This window comes from Quercus robur, chromosome 8 (assembly GCF_932294415.1).
Source record: "Quercus robur chromosome 8, dhQueRobu3.1, whole genome shotgun sequence".
NCBI classification, from domain to species: domain Eukaryota; kingdom Viridiplantae; phylum Streptophyta; class Magnoliopsida; order Fagales; family Fagaceae; genus Quercus; species Quercus robur.
The window spans coordinates 8809233-8821784 of NC_065541.1; the positions used below are offsets into that span (position 1 = coordinate 8809233).

The following is a 12552-nucleotide window of genomic DNA, read 5'->3' on the forward strand; positions in this document are numbered from 1 at the left end:
TCCACCGGGTCTGCTTTGCCGTGATAAATGGCGAACGCCGGTTGGTTGAAGCGTCTTGGCATCTTAGCCCCTTCGATTCTATTCGTGAAGGGTGATCTTGAAACTTGATCCAACGCCTTCTTCATGGCGTCGCTCCCCGAACCTTTGCTGGACGGGCGCTCATACTTTCGTACAAGGCGTGGTTCCTTTTCGTAAGAAAAGGTTTCGCTTGGTGGGGTTCTTGACCTTCGTCTGTAACTCACGTCTTCTGGACTAGAAGACTCGCCTGAGTCAGAGGGAGATCGTCTTCGCTGCGCACGTCGTAACTTCCTTTTTAGGTCATCTATCTCTCGCTGCATGGCCTGGTGACTATTTCGCCTCTGAGACACGTGACTTCCTATCTGAGTGTGACTCTGGCTCGTCCGGGTGGTATGCACACTCCCTTCACGATTCCCCCTTTCACCTGGGCCAGTCGGGTTATTTTGCCTCTGGGACTCGGCATGTCGTGTCCGTTGGGAGTTAGCTTGGTGAGGATCCTCTTGGTGCGGGTCTAGTTCTGACATGCTTGATCGTTGCACTAGCTGATGCCCTAGTTCTTCCCACAGACGGCGCCAATTGTAGTTGCACGATTTTCCTGTCCCAACTTCTGTTGATCAGGCCTTGGCCCAAAGCACAACCCACAATAAATATTTGTAGAGAATGGGTTAAAGAACTTGGCCTCAATGAAACTAGCAGGTCTAATGCATGTAGAGTACTGTTCGCAGAAGGAAGTAAGAACGTAAAGAAAAATTCCTCAAGTCTGATTTTATTTCCTTTTTCCCTCTTACAATTCTGCCGTCCCCTTCTTTGAGGGACTTCACTACATTATATATTTTTCTTCTTTTCATCCCAGCCTTACACCTGTTAATCATCCAAGCATCCACTCGAGCACCTGTCCCATCAGACGCCCTCATCAGACCCTTTGTGAGTTGCAGAGGCCAAGGCGGTACTGTTCAGGAGTCTTTTCCTCATTAATGCGGCCAAGAGGGTGGTTGGGGCGCAATTAATGTGGTGGTAGCCTTCCGTGAGATATTTTGAATTTAATTCGTTTTATATGTTGGGAAGGTGAGCTGAAATGGCTGAGCAGAGTTTCTCGTCTGGGTTTCGTGATGTCCGAGGAGGAATTACTCCTCGGACAGGTCTCCTTGACGCTATTGGGGTTGAATAGCGCTTCATATGAGGCTTTTCGTTGGACAGGACGCTCCTCGGACTGGCCTGAGCTTGGAATAGCCCATCATTTTTGGGCCGGGCCCCACAATAACTATTAGTAGTTTAGCACACCCAAAATTATGTTCATAAAAAACGAAAAATACAAATTAGTAAATTTAAAAGTGATATTAATGGTAAGCCTAGATGAAAACCAATAAGAGGTTGACCACATCAATATTTTGTAAAAATGTTGTAAAATAGTTTGTGACAGTAACATTACTTTTCATTCATTTAAATTAAAATATTACATAAAGAAATATAGCTAATTAAATTAATTATAGGTGATAAAAGTCCAACCCATCATAACATTATTATTCTGATGCATTAAGAATGAAGTTGCCTTCCGGACATGTTAGAAGATACTACCTTCAGTAGTTGCCTCCGTGTAATTTCATTCTTAAATAAGGTTTTTCTTTTATTTTGCGAAAGTTATTTTGAGAGTCTTGTGGAGAAGGTTAGTTTTCAGCCTTGTGTGATTTTTTTTTTCTTCTTGTAGACAAATGTTGCAACTTGGATGCTTTCTTTACAGGTTTAGCCTTAGCATATTATGCTTGTAATTCCATTGCTGCTGAGACCTGGTGGGGAGCTCCTCCATCTTTTCTCATCCAGTATACACACTACTAAATTTTAGGATAATTACAAATTATAGGAGTATCCTCTAATTTTGTCCAAAATTTGTTTCAATTTTATATAACTTTGATTTCGATCATTTCAATCTTCTAACTTTAACAGTTATTTAATGCAGTCTTTCAATTATAAATCACCGTTAGTCACCCAAAAACGAAGGGCATTTTGGTATTTTTAAGCTTCTTAAATTAAAATAATAATAATAATAATTACAAGTTGTTGGCTTTACTAAGGTTTGATCTATAAGCTATGATATTGGTTGATCGAATCTTATAATGACGTGGTTCATTTTCGTGCAAAAGCTAGAACCAGCTTACCTATGGTTAAAGATTAATTTAAAACTACAGCAAGGCTGTTGACGATGAGTTTTCATTTATTATTTCTATGGAAATATTGTTCCAATTTGAGTATTGAGAGATATTATTTTGAAGATGCTGGATTCTAGCTAAATGGAAAGAGCCCTTTTTTCTTTTTTTCTGTTTCTTTTTTTTTTTCATTTTTTTGTTTGGTTGCTGAGAAACAGTTACAAGTAAAGATGGCTAAATATTTAATAAAAAATTTTAATTAATTTTTTAAAAGTTTTTTTCAGAAAATAATTTTTACTAATTACTTTGGATTTTTTAATTTATTAAACTTAAAAATACCAAAATATCCTTATATTTTATGTGATTAACTACATTGAATAAGGTTAAAATTAGAGGGCTAAAATGATCGAAATGAAAGATAAAGGACTGAATTTAATTTTGGGCAAAGTTAGATTGTACCATTAAGAAAGAAAAAAAAAAAAAAAAGTGGAGAGAATTGTACTAAATAACGGAAAAGGAAGATTCTAAAAAAAATAACAATAATAATAATGGGAAAATAGCAAAACTTAGGTACACTTCTTTAGGTTCCCTCTTTAAATTTAAGCCATATGTTCAGTAAAGTTAACTTAACAAACGGGCGTTAAAAGATAACTGCGTCGTCTCCTTGTTTTGGTTTTTGTGTTTTTCCTCACTGGCCCGCAATTGATGATCTTTCCCCAGTTGACTTCTTCCACTAAGAGGCCGTTTGGATTCCACTGAATCCGGCGTCTGCGTTTTACAAGTTCTACGTTTTCCTTTTTTTTTTTTCCGCATTTGTTGACTTTGGGTGACAGAATTTACTGTTATGAACAATGTATGCACTATTCACGCACTATGCATATACACTGTTCAAATATTAAAAAATATTAAAAATGGGTCCCACGGTACTATTTACACATTTAAAAATTATTTTGCTTCAGTGTTTTCAATTTTCAATTTTCATTTTCAGCAACAATAAGTTCAATCCAAACGGACCCTAAGTCTCCTCCTTCATATTTCTTCTACTAAAGTCTCCTCCTCTAGAGACATCAGGTTTCTTTTATGTTATTTTTAATATTTCTTTGGCCTTTTTTTTTTCCCCCAAATCCTCTCCTCTTTTTATGGCTTTCGCAGCAACAAATTGAAAGAAATAAGGGGCAAGGCCATGGACCAAAGATTCTTACTAGATTCAAGGAAATCAAGGTCCACTGTGAATCCCTACGTAACCACCATGCCCCACTGTCTTCTTCATCTCTCTCTTAGGCTAGTTCTCTCTTTAAGCTTCTATTATGGGGTTTTCATGTGGATTAAAACCAATCTGCCTCCTTACATGGTGGCCAAAATGAATGCAAGGTGTGGTTGTGAAGGAATCTTGTCGAAAATTTGTTAAGTTTCAGCCAAAATTTTAATTTGGAACTTGTTTGTTTCTTGGAAAAATGAAGATGAAAGCATTTGAAGCTATCTGGTGTTTCTGGCAAGTTGAGTTACCTTAGAGACTGAGCTCATGACTCATGGCTCACGTGAATAATATTGATGGATCTATTTACTTTTTTAATCCTTCCTTCTACTTAATGAGTTTACTGCACTTTCTCTTCTTTTGAGGTGTGGTAGTAGTAAAAGCTTGGTTGAGTTATTACTGCACAACATTGGTTATTACTTTAAAGTTTAAACGGCGTTTGTGGAGTTAACTTTATTGGACATGTGGCTTAAATTTAAAGAGAGAATTTAAGGAACTGTACCTAAAGTATTATATTTAAATTTTGTCTATAGAAAAATGACTAGTGTACACAAGCAATTGCACACAAAGTTGTGTGTAATAGATTTTTAAACTGAAATCATAACTTGAAGTAATGATTTCAATTTTTTTATTCTAAATTACATACAAATATCTATGTAACAAGCCATGTGTAGTAGTCATTGCTCATAAAATGTTATACTAGCATTCATATTAGCCATGCAATTTTTTTTTTATAGCATAAAAACCTCCCTTATCTATTTTACATAATTACTTTTTAAAAATAGGTACATTGAATTATCTGTTTTATTTTACACTATATTTTATTAAAATATTTTTTTATCAATTTGTATTATTCTCTCAAACCATCTTTCTCTTTTTGTGTATATGAGTAAAGAAGTATTAAAATATATATTTACATGTGAATAGTAATTATATATATTTATATGGGTACTATAATGTCAATATAAATTTACACAAATTTACATGAACTAGTACGGTTAATTTTTAGAATTAGATGCCTAGGATTTACCATTTATGCCTATTTATACATTTAGGTGGAGTTTGGATAGTGTCTGTGTTACGCATTTGTGTGTTTGTGTTGTTTTTCTGTGGGTCCTGCTTACTATTTATGAGATCCACAAATATTTTATTTAGTAAAAATAACTTTAAAATTAAATTTTACGATACTATTTACATATTTAATAATTATTTTACTACATTATTTTTAAATTTCGGTAATAAACTATATTACAATACTAGTTATATATTTAAAAATTATTTTACTACATTATTTTTAAATTTCGGTAATAAACTATACCTATATAGACCAGTGGCACCTTTTGTTTTACACGTTTTACCATTCAAATGTCGGCTTCATAAAGCAAGGTTGTCCAACCACTCCAACCACTTTAGATATTGCAGAGGATTGCTTTTCTGACTTTAGTGCTGTTTTAACCAAGACAACACACAATAATACAATAAAAGCGTCAAACCTTCATCACTCCCATGAATTAACAAGTTGGTTGGTCATTTAGGAATTCTGCATATGGATTCTCTTTTGTCCATGGGGCAGGCGGAGGAGAAGTCAGCCACAATAGTAGCTGTGGAAAAAATACTCTCCTACAGCTTCAAGGACAAGGCTCTTCTAGTAGAGGCACTCACACACCCCGCCTACTACAACAACAAAAACAAAAACAACAACAACAACAACGGCGAGTCGTTTAGGTCGTACCAGCGGCTCGAGTTCGTAGGCGACGTTGTGCTGGGACTGGCCGTGAGCAAATACTTGTACCTGGAAGACCCTAGCCTCGGCCCAGGACAGCTCACAGACCTACGCTCCGCCAACGTCGGCAACGACAAGCTCGCACGGGTCGCCGTCCGCCACGGTCTCCACCGCTACATCAGGCACAACAATAATTTGGACGCCTCTCTTCTTGATGAGGTCTAACAAAACCATCTCACTTTTCTTTCTTTTTTTTTTCTTTTTTATTCTTTTACAGTTATTGGTTTACATTTACTTGTACCATTTGCATGAATAGTGTACACTATTCAAGCAAATGTACACAATGTTATGCACATTTGTTCGCTCTATAACGAAAATCTTACAAACGGTAGGAAAATGTTATTGATAATCTGCTGTTTCCACTGTCTAGTAATAGGATCAATCAGCTCGATCACTTACCAAACTGAAAAGTAGTCTCAGGAGGGCTTTGGGGATATGACTCGATTACAGATCCTAGTTTTTTGTCCATCTCCCATATACGCACCCTCCATCTGCAACCAAGTGAATTCACCAATAAACTCCTCCAAGTGAGATGTCTCCATGAATATATGCTGTATCCAGCTTTTAAAATTTGTGCTACCAAATTATTTATTTGGTGTTGTGAGTAATCGCCAACACTGTTTAGCTAGCAATGCCAAATTCAAAGTATGAATATCCTGAAATCCCATGATCTTGCTCCATTTCACCCAATGAATGCGATTTCTCTTCCTCTTGTTGACTACCCCACCCAAAATTGCTACATAAAGAATTTATCTCTTCAAATACCTACTTTGGGAATTTATATATGCTCATTGCATGGGTGGGCCCCAACCACTAAGATTAAAATTTCTTTATGCATTAATTACTTGTTAGTTTTTTTTTTCTTTTTATTTCTTAGGGTTAATGCGTTTTGGTATATTATTCTGAATTAATTGGTTTGCAATTGTCTACTACATTGCTTATATTGCAAGCATAACTTGTACAACAAACACCCTAGGGTTAGTCTTTTTTTTCTTTAATTATTTGTTCATTAGTTACGTTTTGTGTTATTCTTAATGTTATCATCTTTTCTTTTCTTTTTTTGTTTGATAATTTGGTATATTATTTTAAATTTATTGGTCGTGGTTTAATATTACAGTTTTTACTTAACAAGAGTGAAAGGCTATAGAGGGAGAGTGAGTGAGAGATTTGGTCCAAGTTCAAGACCTACAAGTTGTAATTATTTTAGAGCAATGTTAGTGACAAATTTATCCACAACCTTTTTCACAATTTATTAAGGTAGAAAGTTGTAATTAGAGCTAAGTTGTGATTAGAGCAACATTGTTTTCACATTGATCCATCAATGATATCATTTTATTATACACCAATTACAATATACCACATCAACGATTGTTAATAATCTTGTGTCTTTATATTCATTATTCCTATTTTATTGAAAAACAAAATTCTTTTTTTCCCAATAATAATAATAATAATAATAAACTAACACTCCACCTTTGTGGGAGAAGTGCACCTTGAGCTAGAGGTCATATGTTCAAAAATTTTGATTTTTGTCCCTAAAAAATTTGCAAAAGTTCATCGACACACTGTTTAAGTTGCATAGTGTTTATGACATGGCACATTGAAAGATTGAGGTATTGTGCAATAGATATATGAGCAAAATGATGGAAGTACACAATCAATACTTTTTAAAGAGGTTAACCTTGTTATACCCAAACTGTTTTACACAATTTTACACCCTCCAAAAAGTAACTAAAATTGTAACTTCAATTACCTTTTGTAGTGAATTAAAGGCACCCTTTTTTTTTTTTTTTGAGGAAGAACATCATGAAATTTTATTAAAGAAATTAGTCATAATCAGTTAAAAGTAAAGATTGGAGGTGTGGAGGAACATCCTCCATCCACAACAAGAAACCTCTAACATGTCTAGCATGTTTAATTAGGTTATGAGCAACAGAATTACCAATCCTACAAATGTGAGAAAGTGAAGCACAGCTGCTGGGTTCTGTGGTGGCTTTTGCCGAAGTAAGGATATGACCACAAGGGGAGAAAGAAACATCCGTGCTTATGAGGTCCTTAATCGCATCTCAAAATCGCCTTCAAGGATAAAAGGTGACGAGCCAAGTTCAAGAGCAAAAGAAATAGCTCTTGCCACTGCCAAAGCCTCAACAATATCCGAAGAATATGGGAGATGCACCGGTTCGAAGAGGAAGCAATGGCCTGTCCCTACGAGTTGCGAATCACAATTCTCACAATTCCCAGGCCAGCTTTTCCTATATCCTTGAAAGTTACACTGTCAAAGTTTACATTGAGTTTACCCGCTGGTGGGGGGCTCCATCTGACCCGAGTATGAGCACAAGTCGAGGATGGAGGAGCTGAAACATGGTTTGCTAGGTGAAACTCCATTAGTGCTTGCTGGGCATTCTAAGCGACTTGTATGATATTATGCTTTTAAGAGTTTATAATTAGAGCTATGCTTGTTATACACCGTGTGTGTAAATACATGCACTGTGTTATAATTTGAAAATGCGACCTTAAAATGTGTTTTACAGGATTTTCCCTTATAATTAATTGTTATGGTATGGATCCGTATATTTTGGACTTATCTTTGATTAATATTTGTTTAGAATTTGAACGAAGATCTACACAAATGTTTTGTGTTACTTCTATAGGTTCAAGAGTTTGCTGATGAAGTCAGTCAAGAAGGCGATATAGTTTTACATGGATCAATTAAAGCCCCAAAGGTTCTTGCTGACATTGTAGAGTCTTTGGCAGCAGCTATATATTTTGATCTCAATTTCGATCTGGAAAAATTATGGGTGGTGCGTATTTAACTTCTCTTTTCTTATTTGGCAAAAATGATTTGTCTTTTTTCATTTTCTTGTTTTGGATGCTCTCTCTCTCTCTGTGTTGATATAGAACTAATCATTGATTGTTTTATATTTGAAGATCTTTAGGGATCTCCTGAAACCTATTGTCACACTTGAAGTCTTGCAACAACAACCACATCCTATTGATACATTGTATAAACAGTGTGCAAAGCAAGGGAGGGAAGTTAAAATTAAGCCCTGGAGGGATGGGGCAAAGAATATTGCCAGTGTATATGTCGATGGCGTGTTTGTTGCCTCAGGTTCTTCTGATCAATTAATGGACATTGCAAGGCTTAATGCAGCAAAGCAAGCATTGCTCGAGTTAGCGAAATCTATGCCCACTAACATTGGGAGGTTAGATTTTTCTTTTGGGCTCAACAAGTCATTAGAGATTGAAGGAGCAATGCAAAAGTTGCACGAGTTTTGTCAGAAGAAAAGGTGGGCTATACCTAATTACAGGTATGAGCTTCTTAATCATAAGTCGTGAAGAATTTTATATATATATATATATATATATATATATTATACACTTTCTCAGACAAACACACTACACAGAGAAATCATGACTTTAAGTCATGATTTTTATGTAGTTTGAGTATGTGTAATAAACAACATCCTTTTTTAAATTCTCACTTTCTTATCTATCTGGTAAGATATTGAATTGAAATGTACATTTGCTATAATTGGCAGCATTGCGAAGGCAGAGGGTCCACCACACGCAAAGAAATATGTATGCTTGGTTCAAATAGAAAATGTAGATGGTGGCTTGTCTATGGAGGGAGACGAAAAGTCAAAAGTAAAGGAAGCAAAAAATTCTGCAGCTTCATGTATTATTCGTGCCTTATTAGAGTCTAATCCGATCCGACATAATATAATAAAATATTAAAGTAGAAGCCTCACCGAAACTTCTACTATATGTCATGATTGTCGAACTTATAAAGATTGATACGTGTTGTATTTATTCAGATGATTTGGACAAACAAAACCACATGGAGCACAATAATTTGTCCATGTCAATTTTATCTATTACATGTCTATCAGGTGTCAATAATAAATGGATATTTATAAATTCCTAAATAAATATGTGCTTAAAATTGTGTCAGTTGTCATCGTTGGTTCAGCTTGTATGTTGTTTTTACACAAAAGACTCCGTTTGTCTAGCTAGCATTGGTTTCTAAACTTCTTTATGTGGATGAAAACATATTGCTTTGATGCTCACTACTTTCCCTTCTAATTGGTAATATTTGAGAATTTGCTATCTTTCTTAGTAGTATGCAAGTCAAGGAATTTAAAAGTTGGGACTGCAAGTGGAAATGCCCTCCTAAAGAACCCATTCAATATTAACTAACATGTAATTTATCCACCATTTTCTAAATAAACTCTCCCAAATAAACACTCAATCTCAAATCTTTTCTGCCTTCTTAACTCTCAAGACGCTAACAAATTTGATACACACCCTTACCACCAAAAAAATAGAGGCTAACCCCTTTCTCCTACACCCACTCGGTGCACACCTATTGATTTTTCAGTGAAAATTAGCACCATTCATAGGTGATTTGTATTTTAGAAAAAAATGATATAACATTTCAACATGTTCTATTAAAAAATAAATTGAAACAGTAGTAATTTATCAAAGTTTTAATGGGTCCACTGCTTGAAAGTTGAATCATGCTTGCTTTGGAACTAAAAGTTCAAGATTTGATTCCTTTTATCTCAGAAAAAGTGCAACAAAATAGATATTGAGTAAGGATCATTATTAGAACTAGCCACAAACTAATGCATTGCGCGTGATAATTATTTTTATGGTGGTTTTAATAAATTTTTTTTTTACGATTTAAACTAATTTAATAATGAGTAATGTATTTCGTAATCATATTTTTATTTATTATAGGAACAATCATAAATGTAATATAGAAACAATCATAAATTATAAATATAAATTTTGTTGTACCAAAATGAAAATAATACAATTTTTCTCAAAAATTCAAAAGACAAATTAACGAAAATATTTATTTTTCATTAAAAGTTATTGTAAGGACACAATTTGTAATGACCCCAAAATGATATTGGGTTCGTACGTTTAAGGGCCCAAACAATATAATTTGTAGAGCGTGGACTTGAAAAGCTAGGACTTGGTCATCGAACAACGGTTAGTCGTGGTTTCTATAGAAATTTACACGAGGGTGAACCGGGCGTGTCTAGCAAGGCCTTCTTCCGGTGCGAACTGAGTGGTTCCGGTCCTTAGACCTCGTCCGAGGAGCTTGGTGTTCTTACTATTCTCCTTCTTTAGGACTTTTTGGTCTGGCAAACGACCCCCTCCTCCCCCCCCCCCCCCCCCCGGTTCTTTTTCCCTTTTATCCTCGCATTTATCTTACTTCCAGTGTCTACGTGTAAGCTCCACTTTCTGTCAGACGCAGAGTTCTTTATTGCAGTATTGGTAGCTTTTTCACTTGGTCTGCTCCTGCACTAAGCTCGTCCTTTCCTTTAGGGGCTCTATGGGGTGCCGAGTAGAAGATCGTCCTCGGCCATATCCTTAGGCCTTTTTGGACTTTCATTATGCGTCCTCGGCAATAGTTCTCCTCGGCCCAGGCCTTGGGCCCTAATGTAAAGTGGACCAAGGTCACAAATTCTCTGGCCCCACAGTAGCCTCTCAAAATCCTGCTGCCCGACCTCTTGGTTGGGGAGGAGGGTTTTGGTGATGTCGGGCCTACCTCAGGGCTTGCCCAGCTTTACCCTTCATTAATGTCGGTGTCTCTTCATTTGCCTGGGAGGTGCACCGGATTATGAGACATTCCTTTAGATTTACTCACACCGCGTCCTCGCCGTTTCAGTGCTCGAGGCGCGTCTTTAATTAATACGTCCCCTTTACGAGGCCACCCAAATCCTATGGTTGCAGACGGTGTTGGGAGTTTAGTGGAAAATGTCTCGTCTGTAGCATTTCTTGGAAATTTGCGTAAATTAAATGCCGCCAGCTTACCCTCCATATAAGAAGCAGGGTAGGAGGTCACTCCCTTTACGTACAGACCCTTCAGTCCTTTGAAATTCCTAATCCCTCAGCTATACTCAAAGTTTTCATTGCCAGTGCAATTAAACCTTAGAGAGTGATATGTTTGAGGCACGAGTGGGGGTGAAGGAACCACACCCGCTCCAGAAGCACTGGGTCCTTCCGAGACTCAAGATGGCGCGCGTCAGGATAAGGGAGACAGAGACTCAAGACAGTTCTCCGCTTTCACAAGGTGGGAGCGATGCCTCCACTTCTTTCAATCAAAATCCGAAGCAGGTGCTGGTCGCATCAGATTTTTGGTGTGACAGCAGTGGGGTTTCTCGTCGTTAGTACCATCCGCTCTCTCTCGAGCGCTGCTAATATGACACCTGCGTGTTAGGAGTCAGAGCTGATGCGGGGATTAAGCATCCCTGCTTCCTCCTCTCTTCCTTCACCGGTGCCTCTTTTTTCCTCCAGTTCTTCTTCTTTCTCATCACCGGGGCCACCCTGGTGTTTCTACTTCTTCTTCTGCTTCTTCTCTTCCATCAGCGGGGCCACCCTGTCATGCATAATCTCTACTAGAGCAGAGTTTTGAAGGATTTATCTCTTCCTTGTATCTTTTTCTTTTTGCTTCTGTAGTTAGCTTTTGGTATAGGCTTACTTAAGCCCCTCATTGTACGTTGTACTATTTCTTTATCTTAATAAAAGATGATTCTGTTTTATTCTACATATTCTTTCTTTTCTGCAGTAATTACTTTGTGAATGAATGTATTTCATATGTGTATTTTTTGAACGATACTTAAGGCAGAAACCCTTGTAACAAAAAGCTATTATTTTGAACTTATTGAGACTGTCAAGTATAATAATACCAACCTACAGTAGATTAAACATACGAGACTAACCGTGATAACAGCTGAATGCTCTGTATTGCGCAAGGCAGTCATCCGAGAATGAGTAACCCAAAATAAACCATCCGAGAGGGTTGCCAAGTACTAGGGGGCTTGGCCGCGTTCTTGGTAACACATGGCCTTAATCGTTTTTGGCATCTGGTCCGAGGACCAAGGTATGGCTATACCGAGCCTAAACACTCGTTTGCATTAGTTCACTTAGAATTGAGGATCCAAGGATAGACCGGGACTTCCATTCGGTCCAGGACTTAACCCAATTTTTAATGGGTAATCTCTCCATGGGTCAAAGTCCGAGGACCATACAATACCCTGGTTCTGTCCAAAACTGATAATTTTTCTTTTAAGTAGTTGGTTTCCCCATAGGCTTGAGTCCGAGGACCATACATTGCCTTGGTTCTGTCCAAAACTCATAATTTTTCTTTTAAGTAGTTGGTTTCCCCATAGGATTGAGTCCGAGAACCGTACATTGCCTTGGTTCTGTCCAAAACTCATAATTTTTCTTTTAAGTAGTTGGTTTCGCCATAGGCTTGAGTTCGAGGACCGTACATTGCCTTGGTTCTGTCCAAAACTCATAATTTTTCTTTTAAATAGTTGGTTTTCCCATAGGCTTGAGTC

General features: G+C 36.9%; 1 protein-coding gene across 1 annotated transcript; it reads left to right on the plus strand.

The window, feature by feature from the left end:
• Positions 1-4749: 4749 nt before the first annotated feature.
• Positions 4750-9148, plus strand: LOC126694460 (ribonuclease 3-like protein 2). Its single transcript, XM_050390728.1, has 4 exons — positions 4750-5356; positions 7849-7998; positions 8126-8505; positions 8737-9148. Exons 1-4 carry the CDS (start codon positions 4961-4963, stop codon positions 8930-8932), a joined length of 1122 nt encoding a protein of 373 aa, XP_050246685.1. The 5' UTR covers positions 4750-4960; the 3' UTR covers positions 8933-9148.
• The last annotated feature ends 3404 nt before the right edge of the window (positions 9149-12552 follow it).

What these genes read in the sequence shown, in the direction of transcription:
- LOC126694460 (XM_050390728.1), top strand. Translation starts at nt 4,961, where the DNA reads ATGGATTCTCTTTTGTCCATGGGGCAGGCGGAGGAGAAGTCAGCCACA. An exon ending in ACGCCTCTCTTCTTGATGAG is followed by an intron (nt 5,357 to 7,848) that starts GTCTAACAAAAC and finishes TTACTTCTATAG; the next exon opens with GTTCAAGAGTTTGCTGATGA. An exon ending in TGGGCTATACCTAATTACAG is followed by an intron (nt 8,506 to 8,736) that starts GTATGAGCTTCT and finishes TATAATTGGCAG; the next exon opens with CATTGCGAAGGCAGAGGGTC.